The sequence below is a fragment of the Crocodylus porosus genome, unplaced genomic scaffold, assembly GCF_001723895.1.
Source record: "Crocodylus porosus isolate Cpor-Errol unplaced genomic scaffold, CroPor_comp1, whole genome shotgun sequence".
In the NCBI taxonomy this organism is placed as follows: domain Eukaryota; kingdom Metazoa; phylum Chordata; order Crocodylia; family Crocodylidae; genus Crocodylus; species Crocodylus porosus.
Genome location: NW_017728948.1, coordinates 52,608,950 through 52,635,992, shown reverse-complemented (window position 1 = coordinate 52,635,992; position 27,043 = coordinate 52,608,950). Strand labels below are relative to the sequence as shown.

At 44.3% G+C, this 27,043-nt stretch overlaps 2 protein-coding genes across 2 annotated transcripts in view; one reads left to right on the top strand and one right to left on the bottom strand.

The window, feature by feature from the left end:
* Nucleotides 1-18,985, top strand: part of SCFD2 (sec1 family domain containing 2) — a 387,294-nt gene extending 368,309 nt beyond the window's left edge. The window contains exons 7-9 of the mRNA XM_019552868.1: nt 4,215-4,349; nt 10,135-10,254; nt 17,280-18,985. Of these exons, the coding sequence (XP_019408413.1) occupies nt 4,215-4,349; nt 10,135-10,254; nt 17,280-17,372 (348 nt within the window). The 3' untranslated portion in view covers nt 17,373-18,985. The remainder of the gene's footprint in view (nt 1-4,214; nt 4,350-10,134; nt 10,255-17,279) is intronic.
* Nucleotides 18,986-23,124: 4,139 nt separating this feature from the next.
* On the bottom strand, nt 23,125-27,037 carry RASL11B (RAS like family 11 member B). Its single transcript, XM_019552869.1, has 4 exons — nt 26,884-27,037; nt 26,745-26,801; nt 25,612-25,688; nt 23,125-24,740 (listed from the first exon to the last, which is right to left on the bottom strand). The coding sequence occupies exons 1-4, from the start codon at nt 26,999-27,001 to the stop codon at nt 24,273-24,275; spliced, it is 720 nt and encodes a 239-aa protein (XP_019408414.1). The 5' UTR covers nt 27,002-27,037; the 3' UTR covers nt 23,125-24,272.
* Between the last annotated feature and the right edge of the window lie 6 nt (nt 27,038-27,043).

The following is a 27,043-nucleotide window of genomic DNA, read 5'->3' as shown; positions in this document are numbered from 1 at the left end:
TATGCAGCTCATTGAAGGCTCCTCCCCTTGTCTGTCAGTGACGAGCCCACCCACTATAGGGAGCTGGGGTGAGACAAAAAAATGGTTCCCCCACATGACAAGTGGCAAGAGCTGGAGGGCTACTTAAGCATGTTGCAGCTCTTTGGTTCCCCGGTATGCTCACAGACGAGGGGTATTTCCACACAGCTGCCTCTGCTTTCAACCTGGGTACCATGTCCAGGTGACCCAGAGAGGTGCACAGAGAAGGGCCGTTCTCCCATAGATGATCATCTGTGCCAGACAAATGCATTGCCTCCTATTCCCTTGCTCCAGACCTGGAGCTGTGTACAGGGAGGGAGACCTGGAGGTGTGCAGGGGGTGAGAGGAAGAGGCAGACTGTCTGTCTGTCATAGGATTGAAAGAACAGATCCCTGGCAGGAGAGCTCGCCTTTGAGGTTGCTTATTGCTCTCCACACAGAAGACTAGAGTACTTGTTATGTCTCCATAGACACACACACCTCCAAGTTTTCCAGGACTGCAAATTTCAGCATTTAAAAATTTCCATGACATTTGCAGCATGGAATTGAACATTTGTCCATATACAAAGTCACCAATGTCTGGGCTCACCAAACTGACTCTGCTCTGATGTTTGAACCATATTTCTTTAAAATGTTGTTAGCCTGGGTATGTTTCTGAGCAGTAATATACTGATCTCAACAGTTTTTAGGAAACTTTTACAAAGACTTTTACAATTATGAATGTCCATTATAAAACAAATTCATGTTTATGCTAAAGTAAGCTGATCATTTAATCTCATAGTCATGTGCCACAAAACTCCACAATCAGGCTTTATGGTTTGGCTGCTATTGTAATTTTTTAAAAAGGCAACGTTTTAAAATATCCAGGTTGGTGATTAGGGTAGGCATTTAGAGATTTTGTTAATGCAATTTTAATATAAAAATGTACATTAAGATTTGTAAAGTATTGTAAAATTATTGGCAAAATGTCAAGTGACTTCATGTTTCTCAGTTTTTTGGGAGGCCAACATGAGACATGCTGAAGGGGCCTGATTTTCAGAGCCTGGGTAGTCAGTCACCCGAAACCAGAAATCTCTTTTTAAAACCTGTGGCCTATGAATGTCGTCATGGCTATAGTCAGATCCTATTATCCTTAAATTTCATGCAGTAGGTTCTTTACTTAACATTGCTTTTGATCTCTGCTCCAAATATTTCATTTAAGGGTCTTTTTTCTGTTCCTCATCTGGGGCATTATGTGGATATTAAACAGATTTTATACCACAAAACTTCAACTTTGTGAATAGTGTTTCAGATATATGATTATTGCGTGTCTAACTTTGACACAAGTTTTGGAGTGTTCTACAACACAAAGAAATTGCAGCTAATGTCTGTTGTATTTTGCTTTGTTGATTTAATTAAAATGTATGCACATATGCTTTGGGGAGGGCTAAAGTTATATAATTCTTCTTTCGTGTAATTGTATACAAAAATGCAATTTTTGTTTCTCACATTGTAAACTGTTGGACAGAAATTTTCTCTTTTTATTACCATGATTACTGTAGAACATTTCATTTTCCAAGTTGTATAGTTGAACAGTTAGATTTTCATTTCCTTTCTGCTTTTGTATTTGTCATAAACAATGCCTCTTTCATTCATCCTTTACACAGCATGACTGAAATCACACATTAACCTTGTAAGAAAATTAGAGATGTGACACCTCTGGAGTAGCACAGTAAGGGAATACTGTATATTAAATTTGAAATGAGCTAATTTTATAACATCATTGCACTCATTCCTGAAACTACTACAGTTATTTATTTTAATGTTTTAAGCCTTTGCCAGAAGTATGAAAATCATAAACCAAATACCAAGTCAGTTAGGATTTCAGTGAAAAAGGGTTTGTCCCTCAGGGTCCCTAATATCTTTAGTAATCTTAAAAGCTTTTTTTTTTTTAAATGACTGTATAGTTCAAGTGATTTGTAGTGGAAATCTTTCAGTTCTTGATCACCCATTCACATTCACCCAGGTTGATGGATGCTAAAAATTATCACCTGGTTGCTGTTTTGCATACTATGAAAAGAGTTTGCTGGCTCAGGTCTTTTACCAGTTCGCACCAGTCTGTAGCACAACAAACCCCTCCTCTTACCTATTCTGATGTAATTAAGGGGAGAATTGGACACAATACCTCAGAATGGCTGAGGACACAATTGCAGAGCATTGTGTGGACAGTATCCAAGTCAACAGCTTATCAGAAGTCCAAATATGAACCTACTGCCATAGGTGTAACTGAGCAGTTTTGCAGCCTGGGCAGTGACAATGCATGGGACAGTGGCCACAGCTAGGCCACAGCCTGTGGCAGTGCAGCAGCCGGGAGAGCAGTGGGCCTAAGTTGTGCCCTAGTGCCCTCATCACTCTCCCATGCCTAACTCCCTTTAGTTACGCTGTTCCCTACTCCTCTCCCTGTGGATCAGTTCCCGTCTTTGGCAAGAAACAGACTTCGCCAAGTGAATCAGCTGTACCATACTGTGTTGTGACACAGCTGATTAATTTCATTGGATGAAACACATCACCCCTTGTCCCACCCTTAATGGTTCAAGAAAAGGGGTGATGTGATCTTCCCACTTGCCCAGCCAGACCTGGAGAGCAGAAACACAGGAGGCTGCATGTCACAATGCATTTAAGGCCCCAGATTGCCTTTCCATGACCCTGCTTCTCCTGTTGAGTTAGGAAGCAGGAGTGCCCACCTCCTAAGACAGAGTTTAGAGATTCATAATCTCTCTTCTTATAGCTCTGTCTGAGCTAGAACTAGGACTTGTTATCAGAGCTGACCCGAGCAGGGCACGGGGCCTGGGGCAAATCAGCCCATGCGGGGCCCCACCCTGATTCCACATACCCCGGATGTGAAGAAGCCACTGGTGGTCAGTCGCCCCAGTTCACACATCCCCCCCCCCCGCCCCTCAGGATGGCCCTGCTTGTTATTCACCCATAATATGATCTGCCCTTCTCTAGCTGTCATTACATCATGGACATCAGTATGCTAAAATAAACAAGGCAGAACTTATTTCTAGCTAAATTATCAACAAAATCATGCTTCTTTCTGGAATGATGGCATCTGGATTTGAAAAGAGCTACAGGAGATGGCCACTTTACTGTGCCCTCTCTGCAGTACCCGAAGAGTCTGGGATTTGCAGGAAATCTAAGGGCACAGACAGAAACGTCAATTTTTGCCTCATACGGCCTCTGAAAGCATTCTACAGCCATGACCAAGCAGAAGTGTACAGCTGCAAAGCACTTTAAAAGGGTCTGATACTACAAAAATCTGAACTCCCATTGCATGGGGGTTCAGATGAAGGCATTTCAAAACATAGCATCTTCAGTAACATCTGTCTGGGTACCCAGCCTGTTGCTGTTTTCAGAATGGGGGGAAAGGGAGCAAAGGAAGTTTGTTCTGGGTTTTTTTAAGCCTCTGCTAGAGGGTGGGATGAGTGGAATGGAGTCCCCCTGAGGTGCGGGGAGTTCCAATCCACCCACCTCACCCTCCAGCCCCAGCTGGGGAACCCCTGGAATGAACTCCCTCTGCTCCCTTTCCCCTCACCTCCATTCTGAAAACAGCGCAGGCTGGGAGGGAGCAGGGGCCTTTGCTAAGAGAAACTGACTGCAGGCTGGCAGTCAGTTCCCCTCCCCCTGGAACCAACAGTGAACTTCTGTTTGGTCCAGGTGATTATCGCAACTCAGAAGGCTTCCTGCAAAGCATTCTCAGTTATAGCAAGGAGCTGCACTTCTGTCTGCACCCTAAGCTCCTACATGTACTCTCCTTTGGTACAAGTGGCAGAGCACTTCGGCCATCAGTTTACCTTTTCTCCCTAAAACTGTCGTGTTTTCTTTCTTCCCTCGCTTTATTCATGGAACACAAACAGAATGTGCACTATCACAAGTAAATGTATTGTTTCAGCTACATACTAGGTCTGTGCACTTTTTCTGCTGTAGACAGACCTTTTTTAGGCCTTGTAGACCTTTCTTAAAAATGTGTTAAAATAAAAAAATAGAATAGATAGATGTAGATATACATATGTATGAATACAGGTGTGCATAAGTGTATCTTTGGTCTTGTTTTAAGATGTTACTTTGGCCTTATTTGAAGATGTATCTAATTAGTTTCCTTTCTGGGACAAAAGCTTCCTCCCCACATTAATGGAAACTGCGCACGTATTTTTGCAGGCCACTTACAAGCCGCTACTGAAGCAGGTAGTGGAGGAGATATTTAATTACGATCGACCTGATCCTGTTGATATTGAACACATGTCTGCAGGCCTCACCGATCTCCTAAAAACTGGATTCAGCATGTTCATGAAGGTAAAGTCACCATTCCAAGTTCAAATATAAAGGCTTTTCCTGCCCACAATTTAACAATCAATGCTACATACATTTGTCTATCACTGACACAAATATCTTTACAAGAACAACCTAGGCAGACAATGTTCTTTGGGTAAATGTGATATCTTGTATTAAACCAACTAAATAGTTGGAAAAACGTTATTTGCAAGCTTTCGGGTGCAAACATCCTTCTTCAGGCAATGAGAGACTTTGCCTGTGTCCTTAGACATAGACAGTGGAAGACTCTTTCCTGCCTTAGACCAACACAGCTACAACCAACAACCCAAGAAGAACTTAGTTGCCCAGAATTTCTGCCTTTCCAATAAATGTAGAAAACTGATACTCAGGAAAATGAAGGGTTAATTATTTTAATAAATATATATCTATATGTGTTTGTATGTTTATGTAATACAGCTCCATGTGTTTCATAATTTGAACTTTTAAAAATTCAAATTCATCTACACATTGCAAAGGTCATTTCTAGAGTACCAAGAGAATGCTGGGTGATCATGAGTGTAAAAGCATCCTAACACTAACCAAACTAGGGCATCTGCATGAAAAATGTCTTTTAAATCCTTATAATTCAGTCAAATCAAAATAGCTTTCCATGAAGGCACACTGTAACCTTGTGGCAGAGCACCTTTGGTGCCTGCCACTCTAAGGGCAGAAAGCAGGCAGCAGGGCAGCTGGCAGGTGCAGGCCAGCCCTGATGAGGCACTCAAATGACCACAGGAGGGCCATGTGATTGAAGGAGAAGGCTGAGCAGCCTCCATCTTAACTCAGACTCTCAGGGCTGAGCCAGTAGTCTGTTGCTTGCAGCTGGAAGAACACCACCCAGCTGAGCAGCTGCTCATAACATCCTTAGAGGTAAGGGCAGGAACTATGGGGATGGTAGGAGGCTCCTGGTCCTGGGGCTTAACCAAAAACTACATGTCGCTAGGGTAGGATGGCATGATGGGTCCACCCATGGTGGGGTGGTCCCTAGGAAATGCCATGCCTGTTGCCTCCCCAGTGAAAGGCATGTAAGGAGCACCATATAGCCCCAGCCCCCACAACTTAGTGGGTAGTAGGGAAGCAGTGGGGTCAGGCACATCTTTGGACACCTGAGCCCATGGGGTGTAAGACCCCAAAGCCCCAGGGAGGGGGCAAGGAGTTGGCCCCAGTGAGGGGATAGAGTGTTGGCCCCTGTGAGGGGGGCGTAGTAAGAAAATTGGCCACATAAAGTAAGGCCTCAAGGGCAGCCTGAAGGGCTGTGCAGTATTGGTACAGAGTAGGGTTGCAGGGGGCAACCTGAAGGGTTGCACTGGGGGCACGCAGAGTAGGGCCGTAAGGGCACCCTGAAGCTCTGTGCATAGACCAGCCCCACAAGCAGTACAGGGAGTTAGCCTCAGGGAGGAGTTGTGAGTTGGTGCCCCAGTGAGAGGGCAGAGGAGTAACCCCACCGAAGGGGTGGGAGTGAGTGAGCCCCAGTAAGGGAGCATGAGTGTGGAGCCTTGTGTGAGGGCACAGAGACTTCAAACTCCAGTGGAGAGTGAGAGTCCCATGTGAGACTTCGGAGCATGGGTCACAGTGTGAGGCAGTGTGCCATCTGTGAGGTATGGGACACAGTGTAGGGAAAGCAGGGACAGTGTATAATTCCCTTGGCATCGGGGCACATAATAGGCAGCCTCCCACACTTTACAACAATTAATGTAACAGCAAGACATGGCAGGAAAATGGGGGCAGACTGCCCTAGACATATGGTAGGCCAACATTCGACTGTCCTTGTAACAGAACTGAGGTGGTGCCAGAGTGGATGTCCCAGTTGCATCAGTCACCATCTCACAACATATTGTATCTTCCTGACAGACAGAGGGAGACTTCGTATTTGGCTCTCTCTTTGCTTGTCTTTTCTCTGCCTACCAAAATTGCCAAGAACAGGTACCCTGGTAATTTCTCATGACTTTTAGAACAGACAGAAATTCTCCATCACAGAATTTTTGAGCTGGGAGTGAATTTAAGATCTGCAGAGTGAAATGTTGCTTGTATGAGATTCTGAGGACTTGAAAATCACCTGAAACAGATGAGTGAAAAATTGTTTGCACTATTGTGGAGGAAAAGAAACTTCTACAATTTAACCAGGACTAGTTTATAGACACAAAAGAGTGTTACAGTTAATTTCAGTTCTTTGGTATCACAGGACTTAGTCATATTTCGCTACATGGAGCCAGTCTCTTCAAAAGCAAGAGCCTTGGGTGGTTGCATTATCAAACAGAAAAATCTTGGCAGAAACCTACATTCCAAGTATTTTGTACCCAAAGCATTGTCCTCCTCCAAAACACTTGTGCATAACATAACAAAATTACATGTTCTCAAATGCTTTTCTTTGGAACTTTAATTTAATTTAGAGCTTTCATGCCTAATAGTATTTTTAATATGCATTTCTGGAATTTGTGGTTTGAACTTCAGTCTTCTGAAAAGTAATAAGTTTTATATATGCACCATGTGTTTGGAGACAGGCTTATTTTGGCTAAAGGAAATGATTTTTCAAGATATTCTCTCCTTCAGTATAACCTTGAAAACATACATTCTCTAATTAACATTTTTTACATAATGTTAAATAATCTTACAATGCTTCCAATTTTATTTGTACATATTTACAGTGAGATTACTCATTTGATAAAGTTCTTAAGAAAGAGAGATTTTTTCAAAGGTAAGTATCTAAAGTTTAAATTCTTCAAGTCTGTATGTCTTTGATCACTTCCAGCACCAGAATAGAACAGAATGATTTAGGTTACTGTGGAAACTAGCTTAACAGTAGTTATTCATATCGCAGTTTATTACTGATAGCTGAAATCTGTTGGTTCCTGTAAGCTTGAATCCATTGGTTCCTGTTTTACATAGGAGTACCCTAGCACAAATGCGTTATGACCAATATTCACATTTACCATATTTGTGAGCAGTTTTCTCTTTAACTTGTGTCCACTGTATGCTACAAGAGCTACATGTAACATTGTACTACTTAGTAACTGGGCTAATTATAATCTTCTCTGACCTACTTTTTACGTAAATATTTAGATCTTACTGGAGCTCATCACAGCGTTTTTTATAAGAATGAATTTTGTTTTCTTGCTGTAGTTAATATGTTTAAATAAAACATTATAGTGATTGCTTTTTAATGGGAAATTATGTAAACCAAAAGCATGTGTAAAGGAAATAAGGGAGTAATGTATTGATTCAAATGGTATATGGATTTGTTGTTTTAATTGGAGAGAAACTATAAGCAGTGTTTAATTTGGGGGTATGCATGAGTTTGTCAAAATGGCATTTCTGCTCCCAGGTGGCAGATGAATGAATGAAGGATGGTTAAGAGAACATATGTCATGTACAAAATACTGAGTTTAAGTACTCACTGTATGCAGATCAGCTGGCCTGATGAAAAGGTCTATACATCAGTCTGATATCGGATTGGCACCAATATAAAGAAAATTGACTGCATCAGAAATTGGCCTGATGTGGCCGATAATTGGGCTGATTAAATGCCTGAGCATGCATGCAGCCACAGCGCAGCATGTAGGCAGCTCGGAGCACAGTCCAGCAGCTTGGAGAGCTGCGTGCAGCTAGTAAGTCTGTTGTGGTGGAAGGGGAGGGGGGAGGGGAAGGGTGTAAGGGTACAGATCAAGGCCCCTGTGGTGAGGAAGGCAGTGGGGCTGGGGCTGGGGCAGGTGCTGCCTGGGGAGAGGGGCAGCTCCCACAGCTGTGCATGCCTCAGGAGAGCATGGGTGTGTGGGTGCCCCAGATCTGCATAGGCTGCTGCAGGGTGGGCTGCAACTGCAGGCTGGGGCTGTGCCAGGCTCTTCCCAGCATGTTGGGGTGGGGGAGGAGTTATTGGGCCAGGGCTGTGTTTGGGGCAGGCAGCAGCAGCACTGGATAGGGGGACTATGGGGGGGAGGGGCTATGGCTAATTTTGGCATGGCTGGAGCCCCCCTCCCAGAACCACCACCACCCACCGCGAGCACAGCCCAGACCAGGCCTCTCTGGGAAGAGCCCAACACAGCCCCAGCCCTCAGCTGCAGCCTGCCGTGCCCTGCACACATCTGGGGCATGTGCCCCCCCATGCTCTTCTGGGGTGCATGTAGCAGCAGGAGCCACTCCCTCCCTCCCCACACCCCCAGACAAGCCGCACCTCCGTCCCGTGCCCTGCCCTGCCCCAGCTGGGCAGTGCCTGTCCCAGCCCCCTACCACAGCCTTACTCCTCCCTCACCACAAGGGCCTTGATCTGCACCCCCTCCACACCCATCCTTTTTCCCTTCCCCTTCTACCACGACAGACTTACCAGCTGGACACAGCTCTTCGAGCTGCTGGGCTAGTATCAGAAATCGGATTGGTATTGGCCAATATCCCCCCTTAAAAATTTGCTATTGCTATCAGCCCCCAAAATCTCTTATCAGTGCACCCCTACCCTGATCCCAAAATCCTGAAGAATTCAAGACCTCTGCAGCTGGGAGCAACATTTGACAGACCATGGCATAATCAAAGGCCGGCTTGCTTAGCAAAAGAGAGTGCTTGCAATCCCTCTTGCCTGCTTCAAAGGGAAAAGCCTCTGCTGAAGACTGCCTGTCATCTCTGGAAGGGAAAGCATGAACTGGACTGGCTGCAAGATAAACAACTGCCCCAGGCCTAAATATAGGGTAGCCACAATAAAAAATGGATGAGGAGATATACTCCAGGGGCCTGTAGCAACAGGCTTCAAAGAGAGATGATATGGTGGTGAAAGGAAAAGACCCAGGCTCCACTCAGCCATGGGTTACCACTTCCATTTTGTAGAACAAATAACAATAAAAACATAAAGGATGAAAATAACAAAGCAACAAAAATATAAAGGAGCAGAGTCTAAAATGTGCAAAATATGGGCCTCAGAGCCCAAAGTTTTGAGTGTGATGCACTATAATGAGACTGGTTGTAATGGTTCCATTGATGTTGCCTCCAAATGATCTGTTGAGTGTGACCCAATCTGATGTTAGTAGAGGCATTCTATTGAATCCAAAGAGTAACAAAAATAAGTTAACTGAACCAATAGAATTTGTTAAAGATGATGCCAAAGAGTTTAGGTTCCTGGGTTACATACCTTAAAAATATAAACAGTTTACAAAATCTAACATGAAGAAAAGTATTTATATAATTTTAATTATTTTATACTTAAAATAGCCTTTTGATTGGACTGACTTTTTCCTACAGTAGTTGCTACCCAAACACTGAAGCATTGTTCCAGTGCAGGAGACCATCAAAGGAAACCCAACTAAAAGCCTATTTTAAACAGAAGCAGATGGAACTACTTTATTTTCACTGGATGAATTGCAAAAGAATAATTAGTCTAAATCTATTTTCCTGATCTTAGGTAGAACAAGTAAATGCATTTGTTCCTTTGAAAACCACTGGTCCATTTGTTCAGATTTGCTGTGTGCTTACCCAGCTTCCCTTGACTTCCCTGTGAATTCCCTACACCTCTGAAAATCAGGCCAATGACTTTTAACGGGACAGCGTCCTGTTAAGTTTCAACAGAGCTTCTACAGAAATTAAGAGTTGTAAAATTAATTTCTGAGTTTCCTTTTAATCAGTAGTTACAACAAAATCTGTCTTGCCTATTAAAGCTGTCTTGACCTACCATAAATAGCTAGTGCAGTATGCTGTTAATACTACCCCATTTGCAGCTTTGTAGCCAAGAACATGCATGTTCCAGAATAAATTGAAGCATTATGAATAAGGCTTTCTATTACCTTTATAGGTGAATCGTCCTCACCCTGGTGATCATCCTCTCCTGATTTTTTATATGGTTGGTGGTGTGACAGTCTCTGAGGTCAAAATGCTGAAGGACCTTATATCAGCACGCAAACCCAGTGTCCAGGTAAAGTGCTATGATTCCTATCTGACCAAGAAGACATTTAGACCAGGGCTGTCCAACTACTGGCCCATAGACTGCATGTGGCCCCAAGGGGTTAAGCTGTGGTCTCTGGGTTCCTGGTCCGGGCACTGCTTCCCACACTGCTACAGTTCCTGCTGGTAGTGTCTCCAGGCAGTGTCCCCAGGCTCCCTCTTCCAGCTTCCACTGCCTACCTCGGCCTCTGAGGGCAGGGCAGCACAATCAAAAGAGCTCACAGCCAGAAGACTTGGGATACCCAGGAACTCTGCATGGCATGGGTATTCCATCATGGTACAACAGGGATGGGCACCCACCATGTGGCAGAGGGGAGGGAAACATGGAGCAGCATATTGGGGGTGAGGGCACTGGTACCATGTAGTGGGAGGGCATTCGCCATGGGGCAGGGGCACTGGCACAGTGAAGTGGAGGGATGCTTGCTCCATGGTGTAGTGGGGGTGTGCCCATGCAGCATGGCATAGCATATGGCCCAACGAGTGTGCAGTGAGTGGTCAGAGGGCCTGTGACCCCCACTCACTCGGAAGTTGGATAACCCTGATTTAGACTAACACAAAATGCTTCTGGTAATGTTGAATACGGCTGTGGTTCTGAATGCATACTATGCCAGATATAGATATAGACATAGACATAGACCTAGACAACAGTATTTACCGTGAAGCAGCAGCAAGCAAGGAACTTTCAAATGCGCACTTTTTAAAAGTTTATGGTTTAGTATGGTTTGGGTTTAGCAACATCCATATTTTTTCAAAGGCTCTTCAGTAAAGTCTCAGATTTTACAGTTGTCTATGAACAAGCATTGGTTCTCTATGCAGAATCCGCAGAGGTGAGCTGGACTGCCAGGAATGTCCCCACCAAACAGATCAGCACCGGTGACAGATTGTCTTTTCAAAATGTTTGGGGCTTCTCAGATGAACAAAAAGAAAAGGGTAGAGAGGAAGGGCTTCAAAATGTGAAAAGAAGATGGCCCTAAAGGCCTAGCAGTCATGTTTGAATAGCTATGATTTCCCACAGAAGTAGGATTACATCCTAGCCTTTCCTTTGTCAATGCTAGATAAGTGGCTTCTTTGCCATTTACTCAGTAGGAACCACCATAGTCCCTTAAAACCCAGGTCACAGCTGCTCCATGTGGACATCACATCCCTGGACACTCTGTAAGAAGTTTACCCCAACCTGCTAGGCTAAAATGTCTCCCCTCCCTACTCAGTACATTCTGCTTTAGTGAAGCTGACAATCTGTGCACCATCCTCTCCTTCAGAGTAGAAAATGGGCCCTGCCCTGAAGAATTTACAGCTCAATACTTAGGAATAAAGCCAGTAAGCAGACACCTGGGCAACGTATGTCAAATATTATATAACACTCCAGTTGTTTAATTCTCCAAAGCAGTTCCCAGTTTCGCCTCTTCTCCTCCCTTCTGCTAATGTGTCCCTGTACCCAAAATGCCATTCATTCTCCAAAAACTTTGGGGTCAGTAAGGGTGTCTATGAAAAAGCAGAAAGAAGCTGTCATAAAATACAGGGAAAGCAGGGCTCCCTGTGGTGAGTTCTCAACTGAGTCCCCGTGGCTAGTCCCTGCCTTTCGTGGCCATGACCACTGTCACCCCAGTGTAGAAGAGGGGACAAGCCATTTCTGGCACAGTCTAAGATATGAATAACTGATTAATTTTGGAGGAATGTGTACAGGAGCAACAGCTTTCTTCTGGGTGGACCTGACATGCAAGGTGATCCTCAGAGCTGCAAGAAGGATGCAGAGAAACACTCTATAACCATCTGTGTCATCAATATATGCTGTTCCAAAGGCTGACTGGAAACTCTCATGTTTTAATTCTTGCAAGGCATAGTTCTTACTAGGAAAGTCTTTTACAGAAGAGAGCCAAGGGAGGCTGAGGAGCCTCAGTGTTGACAGTGTGTTTCCCCTGCTTTAACACCATCTTTGAATCAGGGACTCAAGCAATAGTCTATAAAATTAAACACCCTTTCTACCAACAATTTGTCATCTGATAGCATGTTTCTCTCCTGGTAGCCTCTCACTTATCTCCTTGACACAATGAATCAAACTCTTTGCCATCCAGCACAGGGATTGAATTGTGACATAGTGATGGACAAGTTAAGCCAGACTCTAAATGCATTAATATACCTTGAAAGATAAGCACAGAGTTAATGAGTGAGGCAGTTGAAAACTATGCAGTGAGACTTTGGGGCTAATTTTCAAAAAGGGACTGAAGCTTGACAGCAGTGACATGGAATCTGGTGTTGCTTTGGTTTGGTTTGACCCTGGTGGCAGGTCACCCTCTGAGGCAGATTCCCAAAGAATTTGGGGCTTTTAACTGCCACTTGCCCTTTGTACAAAATCTTTACATTTGGGGTTAAAGGGCTCAAGGGGGGAGGGCAGTCCTGAGGGGGAAAATGAGAGAGGAAAAGAAGTGGTTGTTTGAGTCTGTCATATGAAAGATTTCTGCATTAGTTGGATTTACCTGGATTTCTCCAGTTCAGCTGTGAATATGTGCCACCTGTTTGGGATTATTCTCATTTCAAAGAGCCAGGCATTTGTCTACCACCAGCCAGCATTTAACAGAACTGTTTTTGTGATGTTCAGGCAAACAGCTGCAGACATCAGGGCAAAATGAATTGGCCTCCCAGTTCCATTCCACTGAAACAAAACACGGCCGTTTGCATTAATTATTGGCACTTCTTTTTCAATAGGAGCTGAATTGTAGATATAAAAATAAAGAATTTTATACAACCACAAAAAAAAATCTGTCAGCATTCACTGATTATTCAGGCAGTTGCCTGGAGACAGTTTAGGCAAATGAGAATTAAATACAGAGATAGGAAATGTGTTTCCATCCACATGAACACATATATATTTTAGAGCAATTAAGCAAATGTTTGATTCATCTCCGCTGAGTAAGACACACGAAGGAAAATAATGATATTAGTGGCTTTAGGATGGAGCTAAATGGCTCTCCTTCCCACTTTCTTGCAGGTACTAGTCCTTCGCTATTCCAGATTGATAAATCTGGTGGTTTCTAAAGCAGAAAGAGAGAGAAAGAAAAAGGGGGGATGAGAATGACTTTGCATTTTCTTAATTTCTTGAAAATTGAAAAGAGTGGAAGTAGATGATTCTGTGCCACCTCCTGTGCCAACACTGATTTTTCCTCTTAAACAGAGGAAACCACAGATTTCTCATTTTAGCAAAGAAACCCATGGACTTTGCAGTTTTGCAATGAAATCTCGGCAGGCTGGCAGAGTTCCAGCCTGCAAGGGTCTGGGAGGGAGCTGGAGGAGGGCGAGGGTGCCATGTGCATGTATATGCCCGTGGCCACCAGGCAGCCTGGAGAGCAGTTCCCACAGGTAAATGAGGGGAGGATTGAGGCCCCATAGGGACGGAGTTGGGCAGGGCTGGGGCTGCTGCCCAGCCAGGGTGTGTGTGGGGCTTGAGGCCCAGGGCCACAATGTGCAGCCACAGTGCCCTGGTGGGGAGTGGGATGTGGCCATGAGCGGCTTGTCAGAGGGCTGGGGGGAGAAGCTGGCTTCCCCACCACTTCATGCACTTCTGGGACACAGGGGGGACCCATGCCCCCCAGATCTGTGTGCAGGGCAGGAGCAGGGTGGGCTGCTTGCTGCAGGCTTGGGCTCCCATCCTGCTGCCCTCCCCTGGGGCCTCCACAGCCTGGCAGATGTGTCCTGGTGCTGCAAGGCAGAGCAGGCCACATAGGGAAGCAGCTTGCCACTGCAAGCTTTGCATTGCCCTGGCAATGTATTCTTTGTGTACATGGCTGCAGTGGTGTCAGAAGTGCGGGGTTGTGCCCCTCACTGCTGTCAGACAGGCAGGGGATGCGTTGCCAGGGCAGTATAGAGCTTGCAGAGGCAAGCAGCTTTCCTGCATGGCTCCACTGTGCCCTGCAGTGCCAGGTCGTGTCTGCTGGGCTGCAGAGGCCCCAGGTGAGGGCAGCAGGGTGGGAGCCCAAGCCTGCAGCAGGCAGCCCACCCCTGCCCCACTTACAGATTTGGGGGGCACAGGTCCTCCCTGCCTCCAAGAGCGCACATAGTGGTGGGGAAACTGGCACCCGCTGCCTCAAACAGGCAGGCAGTGGGGTTGGGGGGAGAGCCAGGCTCCGCTCCCTGTAGCAACCACCGCCTTGTGTCAGGGGCAGGGAGCTGTGGACTCGGGTCCCTGGTCCTGTAGCCCTGGCAGCTAGGGCCCCTTCTGGCAGGGCTGTGGGTGGCAGGCCAGGGGAAGTCAGCAGCACAAACAGGGCCAGGGATCTGGGGGGCGGGGAGCAAGGGACATGAGCAGGGCCAGGAGCCAGGGAGTACAGGGCCTTTTTAACCACAGATTTGGGGGCTTTTATCAGAGAAATTGTATTTTTTTTTATCATGGAAAACCAGGATCCCTGATGATTATCCGTGACAACCATGATCATCATTCCAATGTGGTTAGTATGTGTTCTTTAGTGACTCTGAAGCATTGGCAGAAAACTCGGCCCCCTCTGAAATGAATAAAAGTTTTGCCATTAACTTCAGGAACGAAATTTTGCTAAATACATTAGTGTTCCCCCTACAATTGCTGCCTACATCATTTTGTCTGAGCAGCGTAGGCAAACTCAACAGCTTGTCCATCCAGCTTCCTTGTGTATTCCTGAAAGCCAGCTATTCAGCGTCATCCAGCACTGCCACTGTATTTTCATTGTGGGCTGATTCATTCACCAAATCATTGGCTTCTTTTCCAGAATTCTTTTAATTATTTACACACATCTTCTCCTGCCCTTCTCTTTGTTTCCTGGGAGCTCTTCACTACCGTGCAGTGGATCTTGCATAGCGACCCTCCAGTCACTTTGTTTTGGCTGTTAAGAGGAAATGTATCCCTCAATTAAAGCACCACAGATAAGGAAACGGATTTTAAACCAGGGGAGGATGTGCAATGAGAATTGAATCTCCTGGCATGGAGAAAAGATGGTCCTTTATATTTTGGACAGTTGCACAAAAAGCTGTGTCATCTGTTCCTTACAGGAACAGAGCACTGCATGCTCTCCATCGATTTCTAAACCCCCTATTGATAGCATCGTAAATGTTGAACGGCAGGAACATACTTTAGCATAAAATACTGACACATTTATACTGATAATTTCATCTGGCCAGAACTATAGTTAAACTGCTTTGAACTGGCAGCGGCTGGCAGTGTTTGGCCTTGTAGATTCACAGACTGAAAACATTAGTAATGTGTCCCTTCATATTTTTCAGAATTAAGTTGTGTCTGTAGCAGAGGGAGCACAGATTGTGCTGTACTTTGATTCCTGCACAACATTAGGAAAGAAGCAGCAGCCTTTGACACTTGCAAATTATAGACACCATCTTAGCAATAGGAAGCAAAAGAGATAATCAGTGTCAATTTGCTGCAGTTTGTGTAGGAGGACACAGAGGAAATTTGCTAGTACAAAAGACGTCTGTAATAATTTAAAGTCAAATTCCTTTCATTATGTAAAGAGAAAAGGCAAACGAAAAGGAACAGGAAAGCTTAAGTGTAGTACTACTGAGATCTGGGGTACATGACATTTAACTCTTTCAAATCTGCTGCAGTTCTCAGATATTCCAGTAACATATCTGTTCCTTGTGCTTTGTACCTCATATGAAGAATGTGAGCAATATGATTAAATATGCCAGGAAGTAGACCCAGACATGCTCACTTCTATTGGTATTTGAGTCTGAGTTGCAGCTAATGTTGTTCCCCTTCTTGGGATTTTTCTAATTCAAATATCCCTAATTTTCTATTGCAAACACATCTTTTCAAGTGTACCAAGTAATATAACTTCTCTCCAGCTTTCCTGTTTCAAAACTATAGTTTTTATCCTACATACCGTTCTGCTTGTAATGGAGGTTATGCTCAGAACCCGCTTTGACTCGCTTTTAACCATAGTTAGCACTATGCTGAGTTGGGTCTGCACGCAAGGCTATTATAGAGTAGTCAACAAGCAGTACATTCACATATCACTTATAGCACATTACTCTGCATGCTGTAGACAAGCCTGAAGTTGCTTACATCAGGGACCCACATGCTCATTTTCTTTTCAGAAATAAATATATGTTGTGTCCAATAACTAGTGTCTTTTTTCTTCACGGCTTAAGAGGTGTAATGAATGACACTTTTTCACGGGAGTCACATTTTTCTCATGTGAAGAGTAAAAATGATCATCTCAATTATCTTTTGATTGAGCCCTGACCCTGCTGGTTAAAATGCTGGACTCAAGCAGCAAGTTTCTGAATGCTGAGGAGAGTTCATTGACAAGCCACAGCAGGCAGATGGCACTTTCTGTAATACTCACCCTAGCTTAAACAAAGGAGGAACAGCAGCCACTTGGAGTCAGTTGTTGACAAAATTCAATGCAGTGGCAGGGGAAACTGCTGGTTGAGTTTCACAGATCAACCCAGTGGCAGTCGCAACAAATCACTGTGCTACTCAGGATGAGGGGCGGGTAGGAATGAATCAAAGTATACATGCTTTAAAAGTGCTATGTTAGTCACTGTGTTCCTACTGACAGACCCACTGTTGCCGTTCAGTGGTGGAATCCATGCCTGCCATGTAGGAGACCCGGCTTCAGTTCCAGGACATGCACACAACTACAGCCATCGAGGCACCAAGCATCCAGACTCTGGCCTCTGTCTCAATGGTGTGAAGTGGGGATGGAAGGTCTGGGCCACCTCCACTCCTCCATACTCCTGCCTAGATGGCCAAAGGTCCTAATAACCTCTTGCTCATATACCATGATCTAGAAGTATCAGCAGTTGCCTACTATCCACTGACTTTGACTTTAAGTACTATTATTAGCTGAGTAGACAGTAGCTTTGGGCAAGCTGCATTGTTGTGTCAACATGAACATAAGAGATCAGTAACTTTTCAGCTGTTCTGCAAGTGGAGCCTGCATGTTTATAACCTCTTGTTGCAATTGCAGTCAGGATTAGTTTACCTAATTGTATATTTATTTTTTCTGTCTTCAGGTAATTGTGCTCTCCTCAACCCTCTTGACACCACTTCACATTCCAGAGTTGTTATTTGCAACAGACCATCTCCAGCCAGACATTGGCATCTGAAGAGTGTGGATCTGCGGAGGAGATAAATGATTTGCCTTCGCTGAAAGTACCAAACCTCTTGTCTGTTGTTCTTTCTGTTGGTCTTCCAAAAATGAAAATACCTGAAAACTAATTTGCAGCTGTAATTGAAAACTATGCAAAGTGAATGGAGAGCTGGTTGCAATGGGACTTCTATGGCCTAGAGGAGCACTTAAAAGCCTCTTTCTTCCTCGGTGGCATCAGGCTAGCATTCAGTTCCTCCCTCCTTGATGAGACTGTACTTCTCTTCTGAACCCCGTGTGCTAACTGGGACCTTCCCTTTTGTATTGTGAGAAGAGAGGGCTGTCTATAATAAAGTCCCAGAAAAGGGAAGGCTGGGGAAAAACCACAGAGGGCCAGATTCAGCCAGCTTCCCCTTCACTGAGCAGTACTTTACTCCTGTGGCATTCATTTCAGTGGGACTGATTGAAGCTGTCCTACGTTGCTCCCTGAGACATCACTCAGTGAGAGTGGGGATAGCAAAATCGAGCTCTGTGGGCCATGTTGTCCTGTGAAACACGTGCCTTATGCAGCATTATCTCATCCTGCTTCAACCCAACCGAGGGACCACAGAGTGCAGCCCTGAATGGCACACCAGCTACCAGCCCACTGATAGGTCCACAGTTGATCAGGGAGCAACAGAGGACAGTCCTACTAGGGAGCGCCACCATAATCCAAGCTGGTGAGGCACACGGCCAGTATTCTCACAAATTCCTTGTTTCCCATTGTTTGCCCCACCCACAGGCCCTGAGAAAAGTCAGTGTCTTTGATGGCATACTCCTCTGTAAGATTCTACACAGGCTAGCATATGGACTGTGACGATTAGATGTTTCACTTTATTAATGCTTCTTTCAAGCATATTAAATAAATAACACATTGTCATTCACAAAGGGGCTGGAATGCCAACAGTAAAACCTGTTTTAAGTTCTGTTTCTCAACAGTGTGGTTAGAAAGATTTTGCTCTTTATTTAAGATTAGGCAACAGCCTTCAACAAAACTGAGTTATATAATTTTTCCTTTTAAGACTTTGATATAATCCTACAATGAAAAAAGCATTGGTTGCTAGGGATACAGTTGTTCAGTACTGAACTTTTATAAATATAACATAAAACGATGCAGTCAGAAAGATACGTCATTGGTATGCCAGTTGGTCCACCCCACGGATGCTAAGTCTACATTTGACACAGAAGTTATATTTGAAGGCCACATGTAACTCCCCTCTCTGTCCAGTGAAGTATGTGCCTATTTTAGCATTCATTGTCTCATGCCTTAGGAATTAAACAGGAACTAACTCTTTTACCTTTACATTCTTAGCTAAGGCAAGGTCTGTTAAATGCATCTTTTTTTCTGAAAAATCTCCATTTTGGTATAAATACACTTCAGTGACTAATATGGAACCAAAGTTGATTATAAGGCATGAATGAAGTTGCCTTTAGAGAGAAAGAAAATATTGTGAAATTGTGAAATATAACTCGATTCTGTATTTGATGGGAAACTAACATGTCAAAGCAAAGTATGTAATGTTGAAAGCTTTAGAATTCCATGGGACTATGCAAGGTTGAGAAATAAAGGCAAGCAGCCAGTCTCCATGGTTACATTTCATTTTCTTCCGCTCTGTTGTTCTGATCAGAATATAGATGTTTTGGAAATTGTTTGATCATAGCCCTCTCCCTTTGCTTCCCCCCAGCTGGTGTATAGGGATATACTTGAGGACAAGCCAGAGAGCACAGCACCCACTCATGGCCCATTTTTCAGCCATGATGTTTAAGTGGTTGCATGTAAGAAACCAGGGTTATGCCAAACCCTATGTATAAGGAAGGCTTCAAGGAGCACAGGGAGGGGTCACTCAGGGAGAAATCATCTGCCTCCAGGGGTGGATCCAGGGGAAGGAGTGGTACAGTTGCACCCTCTTGGATTCCTAATCTAGCCAAAGTTTAAAACCTGCTGCCTGGTAGTGGCAGCAGCATTACTATTCAGGCATCAGCGAGGGAATCACTTGACTTTGTGGCTCATTATTATCTACCTGATTCCTTTTAAATGCCTCATTCCACAGGTGTTAGTGACCCCCTCTCCTTTTTCATGGCGTTGAAGTTCCACTAGTTAACCTGTTCTTTCTTCTGCAGTTCTATCTGCTAACTACTCCTGGTAATGTAGCTCCTATTTCACAGCCCTGAAGACTATTTTTAACTCTAGCAAAAAGCATTCATTCAAGTATGGAAACATGAACTCAGGTGAACATTAACTCAGATGTGGAAGTAACTTTCAGCAAAGCTTTAAATGAACTGTCAAGATTCACAAGAAGGCTAGAGTTCGTTTTTATGACTCTGAAAGAGTTGTACATTTAATTCTAATAACTACAGAACTAAGGAACCATCTTTTGATTATTTTTGCCTCTTTGGTGTGGGTTTTTTATACATATGATATTGCAAATTAATACACGTTCCTATAAAGTTATATTTGTTTTTACTTCGATCTTAAACTGAACAATAGAGCCCTAAGCTCTTAACATATTAGCAAAGCTTCTAATTTCTTCTTACCTGGAAAAAATGTGTGTTGTGTTATATGTGATGATGCACCACACCATCCGCACTTTCTTCTCAAAATCCTAGATCTGCCCATGCTTGCCCATGTTGTTCCTCTAAGAAACCTCTCCCTATGTGCTCTGCAAATTATTCCAGAAGCTACTCCTTCAGCCTGTTTCCAGGGAGGAGCACCCTCCACAGACCTCAGACCCCTGCAACCCTTTTCCCTGCTTTCCTCACTTTCAGAGGGACTTTATGGCTTGTTTATTTACTCTGCTTTGTGGACAGTAATTTCTCCATTTTCTATTGCCTCCTTGCTGTTAGCTTCCTCAAATGATGTCAGGTCAGGGAATTCTTTACTGGCCTAGGGAAGCTGTTGCAGTTGTGATAGATCCTTTCTCCACTCCTCCCTTTCCTTCCTTGCTTAGCCAAATGTTCTCCTGCTTCTTACTGGTCACCTATGTTAAAGGAGAGTAGGGCTTAAATAGATACTGGGGCTAGAAATTCCTGAACTTTGTGTTGTTCTGTCAGTACCTCACACTGAAGTAATGGCTGGTCTTCCACATCCACCTCTTGGGCAACCTTGCCAGTTCATGCTGGCCAAATACATCTGCAACAACAGGATAGAGCCACCCTGATTCAGGGACAGAAGTCAAGCAGCGAGTAGCTAGAGACGAAGAAATGGGAAGCAACAAAGATACTCTGCTGCTGTTCAAGGAGCTGGTGAGCTTGCAAATGTGAGTGGTGCCTTGCGGAAGGTTAGCGTGATATCTGGTTGCATTAGTTATCAAGGCCGTAAGACAGGGCAGGGAACCAGTTCTAACATGGAAGTCTTCATGGCAGACACAGACAGAAGAGATGCAAACTGTCAGTGCCAACCTCAAGCAATGACTAACCCTAACTTTGTGTAAGCAGAAGAGCTCAAGATGTGCTACAGCATTCAAGGGAATGCTAAGCTCCATCCAGTCAGCAGGAGAAACTCAGCCAATGCTTCTGGTTGATCAGGTAATTGTCACAGTGAAGACAGCAGAAAACTGCATTTAGGATGCAGAATCCAGTGCCTTGTAACTGTGCCTAAACTGAAGATGAATAACTTGACACAGAAAGCACAGAAGGGTGACATAAGCCTCCTGTATCACAAAAGGCTGTTCCAAGAATAGGCTAAGCAATATTGGTCCTGATGGCAGGTTTCAAGTCATAATGGTACCAGTATGAACTCAGTTGTTCTGGGAGCAGGGCAGTGGGTATCTATGCACTGGTAAAGAAAGCTTGGCTCTTTGAGCCTAATCTGAGTCAGAGAAGAGAAAGTCAACACCAATGCACACAACTTGGATCAGAACAGAACAGAACAGAACATTGTTTATGTTAGGTGGGACTAACTGTGGCTTGTATTTGATACATTTTCCAAGAGGGAGCCTTCCCTGAGGTAAGCACAATACAGTTGACTCTCCGAGATAAGGCAGTTAGTGAAGGTCAAACAAGACCAAGAGTAATTTATGGTCTCAGATTTACCCATTTAAGCTGCTATAATTGTACATCTTACTGCAGAAGATGTGAAGTGCAATCAACTAACTTGTTGTACTTGATGGGTTCAGGAATAAATGCCAACTGGAATGTGCTTAGTTTACTTAGGGAATTAGACAGGGTTGGGCCTTCTCAAGAGTGGCTACTACATTGTTTCTTCCAGATATCTACTTTGGGTTGGAGGCTTAGCTGCCCAAGGTAGCTTGTCAAGGTGTCAGCTACACGATGTGTAGCAGCTTGGCCAGGGTAGTCATGTACATGTAATATGTAAATAACTGGAAATTGGTTGGATGTATGTGGTTCCTGTATTGCACTGTTAACTGGGGAGAGGAGAATGTTGATGTCTCAAGAAAATGAAGGACAGTAAACCTCAAAGAAAAGAAGGCAGAGTATTTACCAGTTTAAATGCCTCAGGATTAAGGGTGGAATTCACAAAGCATTTAAAGCTGATTTAGCGGTTACACCCAGAAGCACCCCCTGCTCCCTCCCATTTTAGCTGAATGTCTAGGTATCTTGCCTACAGCCATTCATGATCTCCAAACTAACTATAGCTTTGCCTAAGACCTCTGATAGGTCTGAGCTAGTAGATATGCCTTAGGCACACCTGACAGCACTAAGGACCCATAGCCACTTCTACAACAGTGGTGATAGAGGTGCCCACCACTACTACTGTCTTGAAAGAACAAGGAACTACAATGGGCTGAAAGCTTAGGCACTTAACTCTAGGCAGTGGTTTCAAGCTGTGAACCCCCTCTCTTCAGCACTTCCTACGGGCTGGCTTAAATGAGTCCCTGCTCAGTGTGCTGGTTTTTATGGATTTCATTCTCAGACAACCACACATCTACCTGTATATTGAGAGAGGAAATACTATAGTGTCTAAAGTTCCCATTTCAGATCTAGCCTTAAGCCAGCCAGTGACCAATAGGCAGGAGGTCAGCTCTAACAGTTTAGATGGTACAGATGTGTGCTGATAATAATGAATACTACACGCCATTCACTCCAGTCAAAACTTAAGTACCTTCTTTGGAGGGCATGTCTCAGCAAACCAGCCTCATCTGTGAGTGGAAAAGTGAGGTTTGTAATTTACTGTACTAAACTTCCCTGTTGTTTTGCTTGCTAGGCAAAACTGTAGTGCCAAGTATTAGTTTAAGAGGTTGAAGTCACATGAGACAACATAAATATAGATTATCTCTGATAATCACATCTAGCCTACTCTCCCCATTGCTAGGACTTTAGGACTTTATCCCAGAACAGGGAAACGATAAACCTGAATTCTAGTTCAGAAGGCTTTTGGAGGGAATAATGTAGGACACAGAACTAAGTTGGACTTCATTGCTCACCTCCACCCCCGCCACCCCCAATGTCAAACTGAGGGTGCTTATGCTAAAAGGAAACTTAAGTCATGGAACCATATAGATAGGTAGGGCTGGAGGGACCCTCCAGAGGTCATCTAGTCCAACTGCCTGTCTGAGGCAGGATGATCCCTTTCCATCCCATAATCTAAACTCTACCTAAGTCCTTTATACAGTGAGGCATTCAACATTCCTACTACTGTTCTTAAAGACTGTTTGGCACACATCACAGAAGTTTTGAGAAAACAGTAGATATTAATGAAGCACTGCTTATCTCCAAGTGCCATTGATTGTTTACATCTATTCTAAAAGCAACACCCACATGAGAAGCTATGCATTTCAAAAAACAATTTAATACTGAAACAGACTGTAAGAGTGAAGAGTCTTCTCGTGTAAGGAGCTGTTGTACACAAAATAAATAAATTACAGTTTAAGCAAAAGTACAACTGTTTTTTAAAGTGCATTTGTATAAGGCCTTTAGCCCATGAACTCAAACTCCACTGGCTCAAAGTAAAAATGTAAGTCTGTCATGTGCGTAAAGAGTAGGGTCTCAGCTGAAAACAAACTCAGCTTCATTGCCCAGAACCAACAATGTTTATCATCTACAAATTGAATCCACAAACAAGGGTTCTTTCTATGTCTGTTCCATAGAAAAAGAGAGCAAGGGAAATTTAGAGTTTCATACTGGCAGTTAAGAACTGTCATTCAGCACTTGGATGGGAAAGCCACAGTGCTTTATCAGTTGAGCACAATTTGAAAGTGAATCTGAACAGTATTTTTCATACAGTAAAAAACAAGTTATTGTAATAAAAGTACAGTTATACCCTGTGCATAACAGATCTGTGTACAAAAAGTCCAGTTAAGCTGTCATTAACATAGCTAGTAAAAAGAGAATAGCACTGTTTACAGTCATAAAACCCAGTTACATCCACTCATTTAAACACTTACTTCACAAAGCAAGTTTGTATTTGTGCTTTAAAATACATGGGTAAGACTGTACTGCACAATAAGAACACAGAGAGCCATGTCATGCTGTCCCTCATTCACTTCTGAAAACAAGCTAAGCTAAGTGGTTACTTCCAAATGAGTAAGCTTAAAAAAAAAAAAAAATCAGGATTTTTCTGTCACCCATCTATGGTTGAGTTACAGTTTAAAAGGGATACATGGTCATACAAAACATCAAGCCAAGCTTGTCCCACCACAGGAGAGATAGATAAGATTTGTTTTACTCATTGAAAAGTTCTGTTTCAAAACAAAGGTATGTGTTCTACCACTTGGATCAAGAACCACTTCAGGAGCTCATTCAGGCTTGCTTCAACTTCACTCCTCCTTTAACTTCTTATTCTACAGTGATTTAAAAGAACATCTGAACCCTGCTTCTTTCATACATGTTCCTTGGACTCTACAGTGCCAGTGGTTAAATTTCCACAGCTGGACCTTAAAAACCAACTGGTGGGAAGACAAAAGCCCACCAAACTTTACTTTCAAACAGAAGTAACAGTCCTCACTTTAGCAGACAAAGCTTGCTTGAATCTTCTCTTCAGATCCTGCATATTGGGAGACTTTGGCCTTGGTATGAGAGAGGTTCTTCTTCTCTCAGGGGTGCTGGTTATTTGTTGTTTACTAACTTCTTTACAGAGGACATGGAAGGCATTGAAGACATCATTATAGTTTTCACTGACGGACACTTCATAAAAAGCACAACCCAGCATGTTGGCCAACTGAAGTCCATGCTGTGGCTCTACTTCTTTAATATGCAAGAGATCGGCTTTGTTTGCTACAATGACAACAGGGATAGTGTTTCCTGGATGCAACTGTCGAATGTGCTGGTGAAGGTAACTAAGCAGTTCATAGCTCTTATAATCTGTGATGGAGAAGACAATCACAACAGCATCTGCCCATCGAATGCACCTGTTCAACTGTTCATTACAATCTGGAGTGTGTTCATGGATCTAAGAGAGGAATTCGAATATATTAGATTGACACGATACATTTTTTCCATCTTTAAAATTTAGTCAACTACAATCAAATGCATTATCCAACATACTTGTAGTTCAGATGACAAAAATAAATCAATCAAGCTCTATTTTCTTTGTACTTGAACTATGTTGTTCCACCTGCAAAAAGCTGGAACAAAGCTGGAGTATGCCACACTGAAGTGGAAAATTGACCCATGCAGTTCTGCAAGCAGAGCAGGACTTTGTAGCTCCACAGAATGGGAAATTAACTGGCTAGACAGCAAGTCTAGGGAAACAGAGCTAGGAGCTGGAAGCATTTAGACCTGGAGAGCTGCCCAGTTCAAAAAGGCAAAAATGCAGTGTTATTCAGGTCTATACATTCAAACTTTGCGGTACAAAATGTATAGCATTGTAAAGACTACAGCCACAATACTGTGGGATTTTATATTGTGCAGATCTGCAAAACCCCACCATTTCTTTGACAGCATCAGGGAAGCTTTTCCTACCAGATTTCTAGAGTGCATTTCATATCGGCACAAAAATACCACGTTCCTTTTAGCAAGTGTTCTGAACACATCTGAATGAATATCGTAGAGTAATCCTGCCGGGATCCCCTACAAACCTGCAGCTCTTCAAGCATAACAGAATAGCGGATTGTTTCTTTTCCTGGCAATGCACTAGACATACAAGGCATACAAGTTTTGACTGTTTATAAGCTGGGTTATCGTCTCTCCCACTGGGAAGTACTTGATTTTGAATGGTATGTAGAAAGCCTGGTAACTGGCTGAACTACTCTGGTTAAAACAGATATAAAAATTAGACTTATTTTTCACTAGTCGATGGAATGCACAGATATGTTTCTTACCTGAATTCCTGGTGTGTCTTGCACTTGAATAGCAAGGGTCTCTCCATCTAGTTGGATCTGTCTGCTGTAAAGATTACCTGACAACAGTAAATATATCATTACAATATGATCACAGCCACCTAGACAGACAAGAATTCCTTGAGAGAATAGGGAGAAGGGACCTCCCCCTTCCCCCGCTTCAATAACAATGCAGGAAAACAGAAAGTTTATCACTAGCACAATATATGAACAGCACTAAGATCTATCTGGCCCATCTTTGACAGAATTAGGGTGAAGGTCGTCTTTGTATGCAATGTCACCAGACCCCTCTGGAGCTAGTTTTACATGGATATGTTTTTGAGCTTAGTCCCAAGTCTCTTAAAATTAAAAAGCTACTACTGCTTTCCAAGTGACCTTTCAAAATTGCCTAAACAAAGGCAACAAGGCGGAGCAACTTATGACAGGAAAGCAATGTCCTCATTTGTCAGCCCTTCTACACTTGAGAAAGTATCTTCTCCAAGGATATTTTTCAGCTTTCTAGCAGCTGACCTTTCAGCTTTGATTCATTATTGTAAAAACCAGAGCAGACCCCAAACAACCATTTCCCAGAAGGAGACATCCCTGTTTTATTCACTGGTTTGAGTCTCCTCAAAAACTGCACTCAAATGTTGGGACTCTTGCTTTCCTGCCCTAATGTGCATCCTTCTGCATGTAGCAGCCAGTGCTCTTCTGCTCCTCCACCGAGATCAAAGAGAAGAAGGAGGATTCCCAATGCTGCTGTTCACCAGCAGTTGTTAACAAGGGGCACGGGCATCACTGCACTCGCAGCCCGGAGTGGAGATGTTGCCACTAACACTTCTCAGGGGTGAAGAGGTTTATTACCCACAGTGGATTAGGGCTGCACAGCCACCCAGCCCACAAGCCAAGCTAGTGGGCAGGCAGCAGGCCGTGCAGCCCCATGGCAGACACCCTCGGGCCGAGATGACTGGCCAGCAGTTTCCCAGCGCCGGGGGAAGGAGGCGGCTGCATTTTCACGTGGGCTTTGCCTAGGGGTCAAGAGCGAGCGCCGGGGTCGGGGCTTGTCTGAAGCAGGGGACCCGCGCGGTCCCCCCACTCGGACGGGCCGGGGCCGGGGCGGAGGCCGGGGGTCTCACCCGCGTTCCGCTCGTAGTCGCCGATGAAGCGTCGCGTGAGAAACCGCACCACCAGCGCTGCGGGTCAAGGAGACGGCCGTTAGTTCCCCGCGTCAACCCCCCGCGGCCCCGGCCACCCGCCCCGGCCGCCCTGCCTCACCGGTCTTGCCCACGCCGCTGGCGCCCAGCACCGCGATCTTGACAAGGCGCGGGCGGGCGGCGGGGCAGCAGTCGGGCGGGCACTCGGCGATCGTGCACATGCTCTGGATCAGTCGCATTGCGCGGCCGCCGCGTCCCTCCGCTCTGCCCCGCCACCGCCC